This window comes from Equus asinus, chromosome 6, assembly GCF_041296235.1.
Source record: "Equus asinus isolate D_3611 breed Donkey chromosome 6, EquAss-T2T_v2, whole genome shotgun sequence".
In the NCBI taxonomy this organism is placed as follows: domain Eukaryota; kingdom Metazoa; phylum Chordata; class Mammalia; order Perissodactyla; family Equidae; genus Equus; species Equus asinus.
The window spans coordinates 15,565,012-15,586,702 of NC_091795.1; the positions used below are offsets into that span (position 1 = coordinate 15,565,012).

Consider the following 21,691-nt stretch of genomic DNA (forward strand, 5'->3'; position numbering starts at 1 on the left):
ACTTGGAAGCTTGTCCCTGGTGTCCTCCAGACTTTAACCCATGTGCCTTTCCCCTTTGCTGACACAACTATACACTGAGTCCTGTGAGTCCTTCTGGTGAATCACGGAACCTGGGTGTAGTCTTGGGAATTCCTGACACACCTGCATCACAGAATCTACAGTTAATTTAGTAGTGGAAAAGAGATGCGTATTTAATTACAGTACAGTGTAGTAGATACAAAATAGGAAGGTAATTAAAATAAAGAGGAGCTAAACAGAGGACAGAGGTCAGAGAGAGCTTCATAGGGGAGACAACTAAAAGAGTCTTTTGAAGGGCGAATGGAATTTCATGAGTTGAAAAAAGGTAAGGGTGGGTCTGGTAAGCAGCATAAGCTGGGAGGGATGAAACTCAGAGTGTGTTTGGAGAGCTCCAGCAGTTTGGTAATATTGAAGCAAGAAATGATCCTGCTTAACGTGAAGAGGTGACATTGGAGAGTTAACAGGGAGTCACTTAAGGGTTTCCAGTTTAGAAAATAAGCTATGTGGTAGTCCAGAGAATAGTTGGAGGGGAATGCAAGAAGGCATAGAGGACACTTATGTTCTAATCCAGGTGAGGGATGAAGTGAGGGCTCACAGTGGCATCTGTGTGAAGAAGAGTATAGATGAACTACAAGGTAAGCAAATGTGATGAAATTTCAGAGTGTATGAAAAACTTCAACATTCAGAAAGGTGGATGGGTGTGGGGCCTAAGGAATTTTTGAGAAGTATACTCAGCCTACAAATGAGAACTCCAGGGTGTGTATTTTTTGTAGCAACTGCACACTCTGATATCTTTATGAGTAGGGCCATCCTCTCTGTCCCCCTTACCTCACAAGATGAAGGAGATGTAGAGTTGACTTAACAGGGTGGATGACCTTTTAAGAGCTATTAGAGTAGACTAAACCATGAGTTTCTTGTTGAACTCATTGATACTTTCTACCCTTATGCAGCATGGTTCCAAAGACTAGAAACCCCAGACGTTGAGGTTTGCTCTAGATAGTGTGAGAAGGGGTGAATCATGGATGGAAGGAAGTGGCAGTTTCCCTAAACTCAGTCTAAAAGCCCTCAATATATCAGGAAAATAGACATCAGTGTTTACCATCTGGGTCCAGTGGACGCCTTCTATTTATTTTTATTGTAAGTAATTTTACAAATAATACAAAAATAAGAATAAAGCGAGGGGGCCAGCCCCATGGCTGAGTGGTTAAGTTTGTGCGCTCTGCTTCGGCGGCCCAGGGTTTCACTGGTTCGGATCCTGGGCGTGGACACGGCACCGCTCATTGGGCCATGCTGAGGCAGTGTCCCACATGCCACAACTAGAAGGACCCACAACTGAAATATGCAACTATGTACTGGGGCGATTTGGGGAGAAAAAGTAGGAAAAAAAAGAAGATTGGCAACAGTTGTTAGCTCAGGAGCCAATCTTTTTAAAAAACAAAAAAGAATGAAGGGATGGTGAAAAACAACTTTATTGTAAATTTTAATAAGAATTTAAACATAGCAAAGCCAAATTTTTATTCCACATATCTCTGGTTTGGTAGGTATATAAACTGAAATGGACAGTGTTCTTTGAGTAGAAGTAACTGCTTATTATTTGTGATGCATGAACCTGGGACACATCCTGTGTATAAATTCTAATTCCAGATTTCAGGTATATCTCTCATAGGTTCTCATTATTACTCATTATTACTTCTAGTTCTGCACTTGCATCAAAACACAAAACTTTTGAAAACTTTGCAGCTCGTAATTTTGTTGAAGAGAGAATGTCCATTTTCTTTGCTCCTTAATTGCAAAACATTTTTGTTTCTAAATTTATAGACACCAATTAGAATGATCAATCCAGTGATGTTTTTTCATTTCTATATCATCTCTTTCTAATCACTTTTCAGTGCATAAGAGCTGTATCATTTGTCTCCTTATAAACTTATCCAGTAAATCCTGTTGCACAAATACACAGTAGACAAAGGAATACTGTTAACCATTCTTTTAGCAAAACAGGATATTCTGGGTTGTCATGGCAAACATTGTGATGAAGTACTTCTAGTTGGATGACTAACTGGATGAAAATGCTATATTTCCTTGTCCTTAGAAATCAATATTTTTTGTTTTGCTTTAAAAAACTATTTATATAAAATAATTATAGAATTACAGGAAGCTACAAAGACAGTACAGAGCGATGCAGTGTAACCTTCACCCATCTTCCCTCTGGTTACTTCTTGTGATAAGATACATATGTATAATGTACAATGTCAAAATCAGGAAATTGACACTGGTACTATGGGTGTGTGTGATTCTGTGCCATATTATCACTTGTGCAGATGCTTGTAACCACCACCCCTAAGAAGATACAGAACAATTTTATCACCACAAAGGTCTTCCTAGTCACACCTGCTACTCCATCCCCCACCATCCCTGACTCCTGGAAACCATTAATCTGTTATCTATCACTGTAACTTTATCATTTTGGAAATGTGAGATAAATGGAATCATACAGTATGTAACCTTTTGAAATTGGCATTTTTCACTCAGCATAATTGAGGTGTTTCCAAGTTGTTAGGTGTTTCAGTAGTTCTCTCCTCTTTACGGCTGAGTCAGATTCCATGGGGTGGTTGTCAGCCTTGTAGACAGTGTATAATTGGATCATGTGCTTTAATTCACTCTACCGATCTCTCTTTTAATTGTTTTTAGACTATTTACAGTTAATGTGATTAGTGATATTAGGCTGAATAAAGTCTGTCATTTTACTTTTGTGCACTATTTCCTCTGCTTTTTGTTTTTGTTTTCTTTTTCCTGACTTCTTTTGAGTTACTTGAACATTTTAAAAAATTCCATTATTGTTTATCTGTAGTGTTTTTGAGTGTACCCCTTTGTATAGATATTTTAGTGGTTGCTCTAGATACCATAATATACATGTATTCATGTATAATATACTTGTATCAGTCGTCTGCTGTTGACATTTTATCAGGTTGATTGAAATGTAGAAACCTTATCCCCTTTAAAGTCTCTTACCCTCCCCAGCTTATAATTGTTTTAAATATTTCCTCTACATTTAGAACCATGTCAGACAATGTAACACTTTTTGCTTCAACCATCAAACACAATTTGGAAAACTCAAAAAGAGAAGGAATGTCTCGTGTTTACCAATTTTTTTGTTCTTTCAGTTCTTTCTTCGTTCCTGATGTCCCAAGATTCTTTTATCATTTCCTTTCTATTTCAAGCAGTCCAGTAGCCATTCTTTCAGGGTAGGTTTGCTGATGACAAATTCCATTCGTTTTCCTTTGTCTGAAAATACCTTGTTTTCCCCTTCATTCCTTAAGGCTGATTTTGCCAGACATGGAATTTGGGGTTGATAGGTTTTTTTTTGTGAGGAAGATTGGCCCTGAGCGAACATCTGTTGCCTATCTTCCTCTTTTTGCTTGAGGAAGACTGTTGCTGAGCTAAGATCTGTGCTAATCTTCCTCTACTTTATGTGGGATGCTGCCACAGCGAGGCTTGACAAGTGGTGCTAGGTCTGCATCTGGCATCCGGACCTGTGAACCCCAGGCCTGAAGCGAGCCGGCAAACTTAAGCACTAGACCACTGGGCTGGCCCCGATAGTTTTTTGTTTTTCAGTACTTGAAAAATGTCTTGCCACTTCTTTATGGCTGCCATGGTTTCTGAGAAATCTGCACTCATTCAATAGGTAACATGTCATTTCTCTCTGGCTGCTTTCAAAATCTTTTCTTTGTCTCTAGTTTTATGAAGTTCATTTATAGTGTTTCTTAGCGTGGGTTTCTTTAGGTTTATCCTGTTTGGGATTTTCTCTGCTTGTTGAATCTTTATATAGGTTTATGTCTTTTGCTAAACTTGGGAAATTCTAGTCATTTCTTCTAATACTTTTTCCATCCCACCCTTTCTCCTTTCCTTCTGGGACTCTGATGACAGAAATGTTAGATTTTAGATCTTTTGTTATAGTTCCAAAAGTACCTGAGGCCCTGTTAAATTTGTTTTTCCAGTCTGTTTTCTCTCTCTTGTTCAGATTGGGTAATTTTGGTTGTCTTTCTCAAAATTCACTGATATTTTCTTCTGTCCTCTCCATTGTACTATGGAGCCCATCTGTTAAGTTTTTTGTTTCAATCATTTTCTGTTCTGAGATTTTCATTTGTTTCCGTAATTTGTATCTTCCATTTCTTTGCTTAGGTTTCTCTTTTTTTTCATGAATTTAATTTGCCCATCGAATCATTTTTATTATGGCTACTTTAAAATCCTTATCAGATAATTCCAACATCTGCATCATCTTGTTGTTGGCGTATATTAATTGGCTTTTCTCATTGTCTTAGTATGATGAGTGATTTTCACTTGTATCCAGAGCATTTTGGCTATTATGTTATGAGTCTCTGGGTCTTACTTAAGTTGTTAGTCTTAGCTGGCCTTTTCTGACACTGTTCTGTCAAGGGAAGGGAGAGTGCCACCTTGTTGCTGCCAGGTGAGGACAGAAGTCCAGGCTCTTCACTTGGCCTCTGTTTATACCTAGCAGGGAGGGGCACCTCCTTACTGCTGTGCAGAGATAGGAGATTGGTTCCCCATTAGGCCTCGTGGATACCACCCTGGCTGGTAGCAGGGGAGGTACCCTGTACTGCTTTCCATGTAGCCTCCACTCACACCTCACTAGGGGAGCTTCATTACTTCTGGAGGGTGGTGAAAGTCCTGGCTCCTCATTCACTCTTCTCTGATACCACCCGTGTGTGTGTGTGGGGGGGGGGGGGGGGGCTTGTTTCACTTGGGCAGGGGTAGAAGTCTAGACTCCCTACTTGGCTTTTACCAGTGGGCTGGGGATGGGACCATATTTTTTTTTCATAGTATTTGGCTAGAGGAGAGATTATTGCTTAAAAGTTTTCTGTCTTGCTAGGTTACCCCATTCCTTAGTCCTTTGGCTAGAGAGAGCAGGTTTTTCTTGGGGCATTCTGAGCGCACCTGTTGGTGTTTCCAGGATTCCTCCAGTACCCAGTCTGGGATATATGAAGCAAAAAAGAAAACTCAGGGAACTCACTGTTTTGTCATTCCTTGGGTCCCAAGGTCCCTTCTGTCTGCCTTCTCTCCATCTTTCAGAATCTTTTATATGTTTGTTTGAAATGTAATGTCTAGGGTTTTTATTGTGCTTAGTGGGAAGAATAGGGAAAAGTGTGTCTACTCCATTTTGGTCTGTAACTGGAAGTTCTGATTTTGAACTCGAGAAAATTTATTTAGGATTTTGTCCTAAAGACTCAGAGTCTGAAATTTCACTTTTATGATCAATTTCACCAACATTATTAGAGTTTAGAGCAATACTGCCTTTCTTTCTACATTCATTTTCTGATTTGTCTGATAATTGTGAGATATTTTCCTTTGTCACTTTGCTTCTCTTTGCCATTATGGGTGCAAGAAGGAAAATCCTAAATTCTCAATTGTTTTCACTGACAGTTACAAAAGACTAGAAAGTGTATCCAGGCAAGTGGACTATTTACATCAGTTGGAGGAAAAAGTCCTCAGTAATTTGAAACAAAGATAACAGAGAAGGTGGGAATATTGTGGGGTAGATTGCGGGGAACGTGAATAATAGGAAAGAAGAAAGAGGTGAGAGATGTGATCTTTGTTCTTGAGAATGAAAAATCCAGAAAGAAACACCAAAGAATTTGAAAATGGTTTTGCAGAAGAATGTTAAGACAGAAAGGTAGAAGATAAGGAACAAGAGGAAAGTGAGGAGGGGGAAGAAGAAAGCATCAACTAGGTCATAAAAGGAATAACCAGATCTAGCTAGATAGATAACTAGGGAGATAGAATAAGAGGACACCACCTTTGCTGGTAGAGCTAGTTCATAATGTAGGATTGGTTAATTATCAATATTCTGCTTTTTAAATAAAGATGATCCTAATGTAGAATAAAATGCTCTGTCTTGAGGGATTCTTCATAGGAAAATACCATTATGTCTTTTAGAATACAAAATGTTTTTTTTCCTTTTGGGAATGAAGCAACACTTTTATGGAAAAATGTCTGCTAAGTTTAAGTACTTATGGAAAATATAACCCTCTGATAATTTTTACTCTAAGCTCCTGACTTGTTGAATTTCAAAAAATTAGGTTGAATAAAATCCTTGTCAATGTTTTTTAAAAGTAAAGAACTGTTATAAACATATGGCTAAGTATACTCTAATCAGCATTACGCAAAGTTATGCAATTTATTGTTTTTTCTTCTCATTTCACTATGATAATGGAATTCAGGACTTTATGATAAGATTAGTAAAAAGAGATTGCCCTGTCCTCGAGGGAACTCAAGGAAGGTGATTGCAGCTATTTAGATTACGAAAATATTTCTAAGAAAGTGTGTGTTATAGGGATATGCAGCATTTGATTATCTTAAAGTATGTGCTGTACAATGTCAGTGCATAGATTTTAACTTATTAAACCTCCTCCTGGAGGTTTGTTTTGAATGACATTGTTAATGATTATATTACTTAGGGGGCAACTTGCGCATGGTGATCGTGTTCCAGAAAACTTTTCAACCATAGCATTTCTGGTATTCACTAGTTAGGATCCTGTTTTGTAAGCATAGTGAAAACATCATGTAAGGGAATACATAGAATTATATTCTTTATTTTAGTTTAAAGTATATGATTCTGTATATCTATGAGCCCTATTTTCCCTTTTGAGAAGGGTTCAGGTCTTTTCATAATCCATGCTTGTGTGGTAGATTCTGATTGGAATGCTCCAAAAACAGAGAATGATCTTGTTAATTTTACATAACTTTTAAAAGAGACTTTGGAAATAGGTGTCCACTGGATATTTCGAAACCGCTCTCTGCTCCAGGTGTAAATCTTTAGGAGTATGGCCCTAAACATTTTAATGAACCCGTCCTGTCCCTGGATCCCTGAACATGTAGGCCAGTGGAGAAGGGAAGGAGCTAGTAGAGCAGAACTGCTTAAGTTCCAGGCTCTTAGAGTCTCAGCCTACTTTGAGGACAATATTGGCTCCCTTACCGCTACTGAGTGAGTAGTCCATAATCACCGGGGGACTTGTTAGAAATTGTCAGGCCCCATGTCAGACCTGCTGAACCAGAATCTCTCCAAGTGGGGTCGAGAGTTCTGTGTTTTAAGAAGCTCTTTCAGGTGGTTCTTCTTTTTTCTTTCTTTCCTAAAGATTGGCACCTGAGCTAACATCTGTTGCCAATCTTTTTTTTTTCTTTTCTTCTTCTTCTCCCCAAAGCCCCCAGTACATAGTTGTATATTCTAGTTGTGAGTGCCTCTGGTTGTGCCATGTGGGACGCCACCTCAGCATGGCTTGATGAACGGTGCCATGTCTGCACTCAGGATCCGAACCGGCGAAACCCTGGGCTGCTAAAGCGGAGCACACTAACTTAACCACTTGGCCATGGGACCAGCCCCTGATGTGGTTCTTATGCACCATAAAGTTAGAGAAACAATGAGATAGGTAGTCTTGTTTGTAATTTTTAGCTATTCATTCTAATTAGAATTGTCTGTTCAAATTCTTTCAACCTATTTCATTTGGACCTGTGCTCACTATGTCTTTTAGCTTTTCTAGGATTCCGTTCTCCTAAACCACCTTCTGAATCCAGTTCTTTTATTTTTTCTTTAAGAGATTTATAAGTGGGAAATTGCCCATAATTTCATCTAGGCATTCTTATTTCAGTTTAAAAATGGTTGTATAAGAATGATGAATGTCAAATAAAATGTTTTTCAAAATCAATGATTTCCTGAAAAGTAAAGCTTGTTAAATTTTGGAATCTATTACTGGGGAAGTTCCTCATTCATATTTAAAAAAAACTTTTTATCTGTGTAAAATATTTCAATGTAGTACTAAAGGACAGAGGGATGAACCAGATGACTTATCAATGTTCTTTCCAGTGCCGGAATTTCATTGTTTGATAAATGTTAAATTAAGAAATTTAAAAGAGGGTTTAATTTTTGGTAATTTTAATTTCAGCATAAAAAGCCAGTTTTTACTGTTAGCTCATAGAATTCAGTAGTATTCCCCACATCTTGTTAATAAGAAAGAAGATACTGTTGTTTTAAAAATTACTTTTTCTGTTGTGTTTTTATGTGCTGTACATTGGGTGTTAGTTATTAGTGCTGTTTTGTTTGTGTTAATATTTCATCTATATAATTTTTCATACTGTACAATTTAATTTAAATTAAATTGTTGAATTCAAAGCTGTTATTTAAATTGTTGGACCATATGAAATTGTTATTTTTGTCAAAAATGATCAAAAACCCATAATTTCATATGGTTCAACCTAGTAAGTCTTTGAAAGCCTGAAGTGCCCTTTTCACTGAAAACTTACTTGATTATTTGATTTGAAGGACTTAAAATGGTTTCTTTGGAAATTTTTTATGTTTCAGAATCTTAGGTTCATAGAACATGATTTGTACTTTCATTGTCTAATCTGGGTATATAGTTTTCTACAATTAAAATAAGTTAGATTCTGTCTCTAGTAAAAACAAAATAATAAATAATAAACCAGGCACTTCCAGTAAGATGATAGTGTTAGAGTTCCCTCACAGTTTCCTACCATGTCCCCCCGTAGAAACTGAGTGAAGTGGTTCAAAGAAAAGCAAAATAAGAATTTTGCTACTAATGCTGAAAATAGGAAATTGTCAAACATATATCAGTAATTTGAAGGAGTTTTTTGTCTATTATGTGAAAGTTTGAACTAAACTTCTGGGAACTGATACCCACTCTCCTCAAGAGAGCAGTGTAGTACTATGGGAAATATAGGTGGGGAAAATTCCAGAAGTCTCTAGTAATCCTATGTTTGGGTGAGTGATTGAGTGATGGAGGATAGACTGCAAGGAAGGGCTGTGGGAAGATCACATGTAACTCCCCTCTGCTTAGAAGAGCCAGCAGTGTTCTGTGGTATTCTTAGCAGGACTAGCTGAGGGCTTTACCACAGATAGTCTTGTCACTGACTTGGTTTTCTAGATGGAGTATAGACTTGCTCTGATGTCATGGAGAGATCCCTTTTAACACAGAAGGATGGAGTTAGAAACAAAGGACAAGTGTGAGAGAGATGGGAAGTGACCCATTTGGAGCCCTTGCAGAACTGTGGGCTTTGAACTAAGAGCAGCAATAGCATCTGGGCCTGAAAGAAAATACTTGTGACTTTATTGAGCAGTCCATGGGATCTTTTCAAAAGCATGGCCAGTTCACCTCAAAGCACAGGAGTGTTTTGGAGTTAGAGGTAAGGGTATTTCTCCATGGTACTGGTTACTCTCCCTACTCCGTGAAGCTGGCCTCTGAGAAGGCGGTTTCAAAAAGTACCAAGAAAATGCATGTAGGGACAGAGACTGCCTTAGATCCATATGCTTCCCTACCGCTCAAGAGCTGTAAAAAACTCAATCTGTGTCCATCCAGTCCTCCTGCTTACTTTTTTATAAAGTTTCAAAAGAAGAAGAGTTACAAGGATAGTAAAAATAACTTCTCCATACATTTCACCTATTGTGAACATTTTGCCTCTACCATCTTTCTATCTGTAGATGTTTGTTTCTTTTCAGAACCATTTGAGAGTAAATTACAGAAACCATGCCTTTTTATCCCTAAATAATTTAATGTTTATTTGCTAAGAACAAGGAATACTCTTGCATTATCACAATATAAGTGTCAAATTTAGGAAGTTTAACATTGGCACAGTGTTGTCTACTTTATAGCCTATGTTCTTTTATTTTTTTCCGGGAATGTTCTTTATAGCATCTATGTGTTCTGGTCCAGGATCCAACCCAGGATTGTGCTTTGCATTTAGTTGTCGTATCTCCGATAGTCTCGTAATCTGGGGTGTGCCTAAGCCTTTGTCTTTGATGACTTTGACATTTTTTACAGTACACTTTGTTTTGTACATTGTCCCTTAATTTGGATGTGTCTGATGTTTCCTTGAGATTAGATTCAGATTATGCATTTTTGGCAGAAATACCACAGAAATGAGGTGTGTCCTCTGTGCACCACATCAGGAGGCATGTGATGTCTGTTCCATTATTGCTGATGTGAACTTTGATCGCTTGTTAGGATGATATCTGCCAGGTTTCTCCACAGTAAAATTAACATTTTTCGCTTTGTAAATTAATAAGTACTTTGTGGAGAGCTACTTTGAGATGATATACATAGACTGTTCCTCGTCAAACTTTCACTGACTAGTTTTAGCCTCCATTTTTTATTCTTACCTGAATCAGTTATTGCTGATAGTTGCAAAATGATGAGTTTCCAACATTCATCAGTCCTTCTACATTTATAAGTTGGCATTCCACTGTAAGAAACACTTTTCTCTCACCTGTTAATTTTTATTTATTATTGAGATGGACTCACGGATTCTTATTCAATAGCTTATAATGCATTACCATCAGTATTTGTTTTGGTATTTAAACTGTTGGCTGAATTCACCCAGTGAGAGCCCCTCAAGTAGCTCCCTGTGTCCTTTTGACATGTCCTGTCTTTTTAAAAATAGCATTTTCCTACTTGACATGAGAATGCTCCAGGTTCATCTTAAAGTTATTTGTCCGAAAAGTTCTAATTCTTTTTCGCAGCAGATGTTGAGCGCACTGTCTCACTGTCTCAACACTGTGTGTTGAATTTATTATTTAGCCTGGGGTAGAATTTATTTTTTTTTTACAAGATTGAGTCTTCCCACTTAGGATTAAGAGTTGACTTCATTTATTCTTTGTTATAGGCTTCAGAAATTTATTTATTCATCACATAAATCTTGTGTCTGTTATAATTGTTATAGTTTTTGTTATAGTATAGTTGTTCATAGTTTAGTGTTTGTGAATAGTATCTTTTTAACATTTCTTTTATTGTGAATTTACACTTACAGAAAAGTACCTAAACCATGAATGTATAATAATGAATTTTTTTTAACTACTGCACAGGTCAATAAGTAGAACCTTGCTGGCACCTCAAAGCTCCCTGTGTGCCCTGTCCTAATCACAACCCCCTTCACTGTCCGTCTCTCCTAAAGCCAGCAAATTAAGGGACATGCAGCTGCTTACATTATTTAATATAGGGAAGCATGACAGTTAAGTAGGAGAGACTTTTTTTCCCTGCCACAGAATTCTTAAGAGAGAGTTACTCTGTGGGGCCTTTATATAAGGGACAAAAAACAGTTTAATTGACTGTGTTTAAGACCAGCTTTATGAAACATTGATTTATTTTCCATAAGTCTGTTTCTTATTGAGTCTGTCTTTGAATAAAGCAGAGATTATAATATTAAGTAAAAAAATAGTCTTTCTAAGATTTAGTTAGTTTAGATGTCGGAATAGTAGCCTTAGATTATCTAGCTTATCAGAAGTTGAAAACGATTGTTCTCATTTCTCGTAGTTTAATGGGATGGTGGAAATTGCTCATACTGCTCCACAGCCTCAACTACCTTTCAGCGCTGCTGATCAAGATGAATGAATGGTTTCTCTTCTTCTACCATTGCTTAGATTTTGGTGTCCGGTTCTGTCCTTGGACCTCTTCTCACTGTGCACTTTGTATCTGAGCTGTCTCAATGCCTATATTGATCCTCATAAAATCCACTTTTATTTCCCAGAGCAGGTCTTCCTGACCTGTGATCCCCCAAATTAAAATAATTGACTTTTAACTGGAGTTGTCTTATATCTACTTGTTTGAGTTTTTAGGGATCAAGTATTTGACCGAAGTCTGGCCTAGGGAAATCTTTGCAGAATATGAAGTACAGAGGAAACTTTTATCCTGTGGAAATTAATGATTATGCTATAAAATATGTTATATTCTTTATATTATTAGATATATTATCATCAGTTTCAGTGCCTCATCTATCTTCTTCATACAAATATGGTCTTTATAGTTGTTTGTACCTTTTGAGAAATGATGTTAGTATTATGCTTTAAGTGTTAATTCTAAAATCTTTCATCTTTTTCTCCCTGTCTTTTAATTTCTGAAGTGCTAAGTAGAAATTGCTCACATTCATACAGATATTAAGAGCACTGAGTTGTGGGGGCTTTGTTATATAATTAGCCAGGGCTCTTTTTTATTTTCAGTTCTGTATCAGTGAATATATAAATGAATATCTGTTTCTGAAAAACGTGACTTTAAAATGTCTAATCTTATGGTTCTGTTTTGATTATTATTTTTCTTTAGAAATATACTAATAACTTTTGATTTTGCTTCTAGAAAAACTGATTGCTTATCAGCGAGAATTTCTTGCTTTGAAAGAGCGTCTTCGAATAGCTGAACATAGAATCTCACAGCGTTCTTCTGAATTAAATGCCATTGTCCAGCAGTTTCGGCGTGTAGGAGCAGAAACCAATGGGAGTAAGGATGCAGTGAATAAATTTTCAGGTACAAGGTGTATTTTTGGTTTTATAAAAAGGTTATATTTTCGGAGGGTTATGTGAAATATTTTATTTGAAAGTTGTAGAGAGTAGCTTATCAGTCAGCATTGGTTACCCTTTTGAGAAAGAAAAATCATCACACAAAACTTTCTACTAGGGTAAATTATAAAATAATTTTATTACTAAATTTGATTTAAAGAGACTAGTATTAAGTTAAATTTCAGATGTATAAATTTCATTGAGAATAGTAAAGAACCTAGCGTCTTTTAAAAACATTCAAAATGAGATTAAAATTTAACTTTGTGTTTATAGATGTTTATGTCCTGACTTGTGTGGACTTCAGTTGGACTCTGGAGAATCTTTGAGCTATTTGGAGCAATTTAGTGCTCTTAAATCTGATTTATAAGAAAAGAAATAGCATAGTTTTATAATGGGTACTTTTGAGGATCTGACCTGTTACTTCTCAGAGAACTTCTCGTCAGAAAGATGGATGCCAATCATCATCTCTCTGTTTCTCTGCTATTCTTCTTCTTTTTTTTTTTGAGGAAGATTAGCTCTGAGCTAACATCTGTGCCCATCTTCCTCAATTTTATGTGTGGGATGCTTGCCACAGCATGGCTTGATAAACAGTGTATAGGTCTGTGCCCAGGACCTGGACCAACAAACCCTGGGCTGCTGAAGTGGAGTGTGTGAACTTAACCGCTGCACCACCAGGCTGGCCCCCAGTGCTATTCTTTTTCTGATAATTAAATTCATATGTGTATATAATCAGTTGCCTCCAAATTTGCATAATCTTTCAAGATTAATATTCATTTTTATTTAGCATTCCCTGTTCTAATCCTCTACCATTAATTACTCTCATCTTGAGACTCGCTACCTTACATTATTTTTAAAATTTCATGCTCATTACTCCCCCTGCTGATTATAAAATTTGTATTATGGCCCAGTAACATTTAAAATTATCGAATGGTATAGATAATAAAAAAATAAATCACCCATAAGTCTGCTGCCAAGTGATTTGTTAATTTTTTTGTTTCTTTCTAGTCTTTTTTCCATGCATATTTTCTTTCAAAATTATTGTGTTATAGCCTTATTTTTACTCTTGAAATGATACTATCATTTGTATAATATGTCAGCTAATCATATACCATAATGTATTAAATGTTTTTCTACAATTAGGCAAATAGGATTTTTCTGGGTGGTTTTTTTCCCCCAGTTTATAACTCTATGAAGAACATCTTCGTGTATAAATCAATTATATTTGTGTTAGTCCTTAAGTTATTTTCATTAGATGATGACTTTCTTAAAAACAAGGATCTATGTTTTGATGATTGTTGATTTCCAAACACACAGCACAGTGACTAGAACAAAATAATCAGTAAATATTTACTGAATGCATCAAAGTTAAATTCCTGAAAGGGGAATTACTGAATAGTAATAGTAATAGGACAGAAATGTTGAAGGATTTTTGATGCTGTTCTGAACAGCTGAAACATTTGTCACATTATCACCAAAATTTTAATATTATTTAATCTGCTAATTTGATAGGTGGAAATGGGTGTCTTGTAATTTATAATTTTCTTTACTCGTGAGATAAACTTTAACTTCATGTATAACAGTCATTTGCATTTCTTTTGTGAATTTTTGTCTCTTGTCATATTTTTAATGGAGTTTTTGTATTGTTCTGTATGGAATTGTTATTGAGGATTTAAATTCTTGCTGATTTCTTATTTAAAAGGTTAGGTTCTAGTTTAATGGAATTTTAAAACAATATTGCTTATCCTACCAAGTTTTTATTTCATATTATATTAAATGATTCATTGGTTCCTGAAGAACTATTTGAAAGTTGTGATCTGTATTGAACATTCTCAACTTGTGCTGTTTAAATTATTGTGCTTGAATTAAAAAAAATCTTCCATGTGAAATTTGGTCAAATGTAATAGCATAAAAAAGTGAAAGTTATTGGTGGTCAATGTACTCATTATTACATTTTCATAAATGGGTAGCATGTTTAGAGTCTGTTCCGTAGGGCTTGAGTTCTCACACATTATGAAGGTGAGAAATTAACATTCCACCTTCCCAAGGTACTTTGGCTGACATTTTTGGCTTCATTCAGACTGTTACTAGCATAATGGCTCTGTGAGACTGGTTGCAAAAGTATCTTTTTCATTTTGAATGGAAGTTTCGTTCACCAAAGTATGAAATTAGGAAAGAAAATTCTTCAGTTCTAGTTCTCATGAAGTTTTACTGCTATATTTGGAAAATCAGCAGTTTCTCTAAGTGAGGTGTTCCTGTGGATTGATTATACTTCTGTGTTTCAGATAATACCCTAAAGCTATTAAAAGAGTTAACAAGCAAAAAATCTCTTCAAGTGCCAAGTTTTTATTATCATTTGCCTCATTTGTTGCAAAATGAAGAAAGCCTTCAACCTGCTGTTCAGATTGGTAGTGGAAGAAAAGGAGGTACGTTTATTTTGTTTCTTACTGTGGTTGTACTGCTGGTCTTAATTGTGTCTTGGAGTATTATATTGACCATTGGAAGCTGGCAGTCTGAGAATAAAAATTCTTTGTCTTTGCATGTTAACTTAGGACTCATTCTAAAGTCCACATTGAAAGGAGTTGGACATTTTTCTCCATAGACCAGAGTAATAGAGCTGAAAAGGATCATGAGACATCTAGTTAAAACGCCATCTCCAGGCAAAAATGTTTAGACTTTTGTAATTTTTCTATTTAAAAAATTTGGAAGGTAGAGGATGACTTGTTTTGGGGCTGGCCCCATGGCCGAGTGGTTAAGTTCGTGCGCTCCGCTGCAGGCGGCCCAGTGTTTCGTTGGTTTGAATCCTGGGCGCGGACATGGCACTGCTCATCAAACCACGCTGAGGCAGCATCCCACATGCCACAACTAGAAGGACCCACAACGAAGAATATACAACTATGTACCGGGGGTCTTTGGGGAGAAAAAGGAAAAAAATAAAATCTTTAAAAAAAAAAAATGTGGAAGATAGTGGATGACTTGTTTTTCCTTGTATCTTTTTTCAACATTAATAGCTCTTATAGTCATTTTAAGAAAGTTTCTCTTGTCTGCTCCTACTTTTTCTTATAGAGATATAAGTATAGAATCACTTATGTTTAACCTTTCATGCAATAACATAAATATTTTGGTTTGCTTTTTTTCCTAATGTACCTAAAAGATGATTTAGTATTTTTTTCTCATCTTGTTAGAGCCACCAGAACCTCTTGAGTTTCCTTGTCCGAAATTTTCTTTCCTTTTTATCCCTCCATTTTGAGTTTGTTAATCTTTTCTTTGTAGATTTTAAAATATAGAGACCAAAATAGTAGTTTGCTCCTCTATAAGTCTTTAACAGATGATAAAATCATTACTTCATAGGTATTGAAATTCATCTTTGTGTTAATGTTTTTGAAAAGCTGATTTAGTCTGCTTTTGATTCAGTAGGATTCTTAGGTATTTTGCTGGGGGTTTTTTTGGTCATACTTTTGCCTTTATATTATTTGATGTATAACTTTAAGCTTTTGCATTCATGTTTTTTTAGTTCTGCCATCTTTCTATTTTATGAATCCTTTAAAATTATACACTGTCTTCCTAAGGTGATAACTCTTAAATTATCATGTTCAGACTAATGCATTCTTCCATTTCTTTATTTAAACAAGAAATATTGGGGCTGGCCCAGTGGGGTAGTGGTTAAGTTCACACATTCCACTTTGGAGGCCTAGGGTTTGCCGGTTCAGATCCTGATCACGGACCTCCACATAGCTCATCAAGCCATGCTGTGGCAGTATCCCACACAGAAGAACTAGAAGGACTTACAACTAGGATATACAATTATGTGCTGGGGCTTTGGGGAGAAAAAAATTAAAAAAAGAAGATTGGCAATAGATGTTAGCTCAGGGTCAATCTTCAAAAAAAAATGAGATATTTATTTTTCCAGCAGGTGCTGAATGTACAAAGACTAACAAGATGTGTAGCATACTCTAAATTATTTTCTTTAGAACATTGATTTTATTACTTATTTCTGAAGTTGATATTGTAGCTCTCCCCCTTTAATAATCACTGTTTGGGTAAGATGCCTTAGCTATTTAGTGCATTTGTTGGTTTAGACTATATCTTCATTAATAAGAGTCAAATGAAAAGAAAGTAGAGGTCATTTAAAACTTAAAGGTCTCTAATGGCCTGTTCTTATTTTGTGAATGTGACATTCTCTCTCCTTTTTGAAGAGACTCATTCAATCCCATTTGTTTATGACTTTATCTATCATAAATATAATAACATCTTGGTCAGCCAGCTTTTCAGTAGTTAACGTTGTTAAGCTGACACTGTTTTTGAAAGGCAGAAAAAGCAGACAGCTTGGGAAAAAAAGCCAAGAAAACCCTCAGGTTTACATTAATAATCTTCCATCCTAAATCCTTAGGCAATGGTTCTTAATATTTTTAGGGTCATGGAACCCTTTGAATATCCTAGGAATGCTATCAGCCTTCTACTTAGAAAAATGCACATAGAAAAAGTAATTTTGTACATCCATTCTGGGATTTTGTGGAACTCTAAAACCATCTGGGGACTTTATATTAAGAACATCTGTTTTTTAGATCAGAGAAAACTACTTCTTGCTAAAAATTTTGTTCTTCAGTGGTCAGGGTAATTAACTAAGGAAGAGCACTCAGACACGCTAAACCTTCCTGAGGTTAAAAATGGAGAACAGTGCTTGAGGCAGCTACTGATCCTTAAGAGAGGCGCTGGAATACTCACCTCCGGAACAAAAAAGTACCAGCCCACCCCACCCACACCTCATCCAGATCCTCCCACATAATTTAAAGAAGCTGTCTGCAGTAAATAGACACAGCAACTATAGATGGGTAGAAGGGCATCTCATACAACTAGGGTATCAAATATTTAAGAAAACCACCATCACGAATGACTTAATGCTCAAGAAAATTGAATTTGTAGAGCAAACAGAATATAATTCAAAAATAAAACATAATTAAATATGTTTAGAGAGATGAGAGAGGACAACTCCTAAGTGACTATTGCAAAAGGATCAATTAGAAATCTTTTTTATTTTAGTGATTATATTTAAAATTTCCATATAGATGGATTGAGAAGCAGAGTAGACAGCCGAAGATCAAATTAGTGATCAGGAAGACTTAGCTGTGTAGTTCTTCCAGAATGCAGCATAAAGGGCACAAAGACTTGGGGGAGACAAAAATTCTAACATCCACCTAATAGGAGTTTCAGAAGGAGAGAACAGAGAGAGTGAAGGGAGGAAATAATCAAATGAAAAATAGAAGAAAATTTCTTTAAGTTGAAGAAACACACAGGTCTTCAGATTAAGGGCCCATTCAGTGCTGAGCTGAGGAAAGACCCTGTACAGATTACCTACCAAGATGGCATCACTGATTGGTAGAGGACAGCAGGTAATTCTTTAAGTAATTCCTGATGTAAAAAAATCCATGAACGCCCTCTCTGTGCCAGGTGCTTTGTGGTTTGGTACACAAAATTAAACATGGTTCCTAGTCTTGTGGAGCTTCAGTCTTATTAAAGGCAAAAGCATTAGTCAAACAATCAATTTTATAAATAATTGTACAGTTACAGCTTTAATTAGTGATATAAAGGATGGTTTGAGAATGAATAAAAGGGGTGCTTGACTTAATTAAGAAGTTTAGGGAAGTCTTAAAAAAATACATCTGACCTGAGATCAGTAGAATGTATAGTTTACTGGTAAAGATGGGTGTATTAGTTTCCTATTGCTGCTGTAACAAATTACCACAAAGCCAGAAACTTAAGACAGTACGGATTTATCATCTTACAGTTTTGGAAGTCAGAAGTCCTAAAATCAGTGTGTCATCAGGGGTGTGCATTCTGGACGTTCGAGGGGAGAGTCCATTTCCTTGCCTATTCTGGCTTCTAGAGGCTGCCAACATTCTTTAGTTTGTGGCCCCTTCTTTCAGGCATCATTCATAGCATCTTCAAATCTCTCTCTGACTCTGACCCATTTCTGTTGACACATCTCCTCTCACTCTGACTCTCCTACCTTCCTCTCATAAGGACGTTTGTGAGTATATTAGGCTTACCTGGGTAATCCAGGATAGTCTTCCTGTCTCAAGATCCTTAATCACATCTGAAAAGTCCCTTTTGCCATGTAAGGTAATATATTCACACGTTCCAGGAACTAGGGCGTGGACATCTTTGAGGGGTCATTATTCTGTCTATCACGTACTAGAAAAGAATATTTCAGAAACTGAGACAAGCACCACAAAAGCCTTGTGATGGAGGGAGCATAGAATGTTCTAGAAAATGAAAGAAAGCCACTGTAGCTGAAGTGTAGAGTGAGGAGAATCATGGAATAAGATGAGGCTAGAGCTGTGTTGGGGCAAAACAATGCAGGGCCTTTCAGTCCATTTATACGATTTGGACTTTTATCCTAAGAGCAGAAAGAGCCAATGAAGGGTTTTAAGCAGGACTTATTAAGGATGACTTTATAAGGTTTAAATATTGCAAAGATCACATTTGCTGCAATGGGAGGAATGACTGAGGATATGAGAAGAAGAGTAGACGTGAAAGGACCCGATAAGAGGATCTTGTAGTGATCCACTTGAGAGAGGATGAGCTTGGGCTAGGTAGTAGTGATGGTAGTAGAGATGGAAAGAAGATGGATTTAAGAGTTGTATGGAATGTATGGGGACATATGTGGGAGGACACAGTGATGGACCGGTTTTGTGGACTGAGGTAGAGGGAGTGGTCAAGGATAAGTCCTAGATTTCTGGGTTATGTAACTGGACGGATGGTAAGTGCTATTCACTGAGATAGAAGACAATGGAAAATGTTTTGCAGCATTGGTTTGCAGAAAAGGTCATAAACTGTATTTGGATATGTTAAGTTAGGAGGTGATTTTGAGATATTATAGTAGAAGAGAGGCAGTTGGATATTTAGATCTTGGGCCCAAAGGAGAGAGTCGAGTTAGATTTAATTTTATGAGTCATTGTTTATGAGTGAACTGGTTTTGAAGATATGGAAATGGATGAGGTCACCTAGGACCTAGGACTGAGCCTTGAAGGTTCTCCAGCAGTTCATTTCCAGAAAGAGAAAGGGGAAGCCAAGGAAGACAGAGACAGAGAAAATGCAACTAGACGGTAAAAGAGGAAAATATATTGTCGTAGAATATAAGGGAAGAAATGAGGAATAAGTAACTAAAAGTATAAGGAAGGGTGATAGATTAAAAATATTTGATTAGCAATGAGTATTTTAAAAAGAAATAATTTAGTTTTAATTGAAGGTAGACTGAGTAATTGAAGATTGAGAATATCAAATTGAGATTGTCCCTAAATTTTTCTTGATTTTAAAGGAAATAAATATTAGAATTTGAAAACTTCCTAGGAAAGTTGAAGAAAGCTGAAATAATAAGTTGATAGCTCTGTCAAATTATAAACACCATGAGTTAGTGGCCTTACCTATCTTATGACTGTACTTTAGATTGTCTAGTACATAATAGTTGTTTTATAGATGCACGATTAATACTTGAATAGGAAATACTGGACAATTAATCATTGGAACAAAGTACTTAGTCCAACCCTTTGGCTCTATTTCTCTTTGGATCCTTGGTCCATCGTGCTCCTTCTAAAAGGATACTATGGCTATATTGTTTCAGTTGTTGACATATTTCTTCTGAACTCTAACCTCTTAGAATACATACATTTTTGGGGGCCAGCCCCGTGGCCGAGTGGTTAAGTTTGGGTGCTCTGCTTTGGCGGCCCAGGGTTTCACTGGTCCGGATCCTGGGCACGGACATGGCACCGCTCATCAGGCCATGCTGAGGCGGCATCCCACATGCCAAAACTAGAAGGACCCACAACTAAAATACGCAACTGTGTCCTGGGGGGCTTTGGGGAGAAGAAGGAAAAATTAAAAAAAATAAAGTAAAATAAAAAAAGAATACATACATTTTCTAAATTCCAAGCCATAGAAAAACATTGTATCAAACAGGACAAGCTGAGTTATGCTGTGGTAACTACAACCCCAAAATCTCAGTAGTGTAAGTAACAAAGTTTTATTTACTTATTTTTGCTCAAAGTACATGTTCATCCGGGCTAGCGGAGGGGGCTTTGTGCATCACTGATCACTTGGAGATCCTGGCTGCCAGAGCAGTCGCCATCTTGAATGTTACTGGCTGCTCTGCTGAGGAGGAAAGAGCTGTGAAGGATTTCACTCTGTAGTCACAAGTGCTCAGCCTGGGAGTTACCCATGGGGATGACTCACTGTCTTTCCCCTCCCCCTGCTCTCCCCAGCCCTAAGGAGACTAGGAAGTGCAGTCTTACCATGCGCCCAGAAGGCAGGAAAAACTGTCTTTTTTGTGATATTTTGTGAATTACCGCAAGCATGGATACTCTAATTCTGTAAATTTAGCTGAAATTAGTACTTCCATTTTTAGTGCTTTTGGAGTCTTTGAGTGCCTTGGTTTAAACTAAAGAATTTAAATTTCAGCTCCAAAACAGTATGTTTGGGAAAAATGACTTCTTCTCTAAACATGCCATGTAAACTTAAAACAGAAATAAAACAACGTAAGACTGTGGTGGGGAATAGAGAATTTGAATTATTACTTTATACCATTTTTGTTCGTGTACTCTGGGTCAGCATGTATTTTGCTTTTTCCATAAACAAAGTCTTTGAACTCCATATGAGTTAACATTTCTTAGGAATGCTTCACATCATAGTTGTTACACTTTTAATCTGTACTCTAAATATTTAAAATATTTTTTATTTAAATTCTGAGGTAGAATATGGAAATTTGCTTCCAGGGTAGCTCATCCTGTCTCTAGGTATCTCAAAGTAGCATAGTCAAAACAGAATCTTGATTTGGAGCACTTTCCCCCTCAAATGTGTTGTTTTCATTAAAAGATCCTCCTTTAACTTACTCAAGTCATCCTCATTCCTCTCTTTGCTTGTCTCTGTGTCTTAAGCCCCATTGGGCCTCCAAAATATATCCCAAATCCGTCGACTCATCTCGGTCTTCAAATACCCTAATTCAAACCACCATCTTTTCCTTTAATCACTGCAGTAACTTCCTCACTGATCTCCCCAAAATGCTTTTACTCTTAACACTTTTGTGTCTGTTCTTCACAAAATTTGGTAATCTTTTAAAACTACAATTTGGGTGTTGTCACTCATCTGCTTACAACTGTACAATGGCATTCTCTTGCCCTCAGAATTATAACTAAATTTAAGGTTATATGTGATCTGATTCCTAACTAATTCTCTGAATCTAGGCTCATTCTGCTTTAGATGTATTCTAAATAGTTCTTGCTATTTCTTGACCATCGTAAGATCATTCTCTCTTCAGGGCCTTGCTGTTTCCTC

General features: G+C 36.6%; 1 protein-coding gene across 4 annotated transcripts in view; it reads left to right on the forward strand.

Moving 5' to 3' along the window:
• The window catches only part of MGAT4A (alpha-1,3-mannosyl-glycoprotein 4-beta-N-acetylglucosaminyltransferase A), a 116,106-nt gene that overhangs the window by 35,932 nt on the left and 58,483 nt on the right, over nt 1-21,691 (forward strand). For all 4 annotated transcript variants that reach the window (XM_070511683.1, XM_070511685.1, XM_070511686.1 and 1 more), the window contains exons 3-4: nt 12,168-12,335; nt 14,650-14,790. In XM_070511683.1, coding sequence (XP_070367784.1) covers nt 12,168-12,335; nt 14,650-14,790 — 309 coding nt within the window. The remainder of the gene's footprint in view (nt 1-12,167; nt 12,336-14,649; nt 14,791-21,691) is intronic.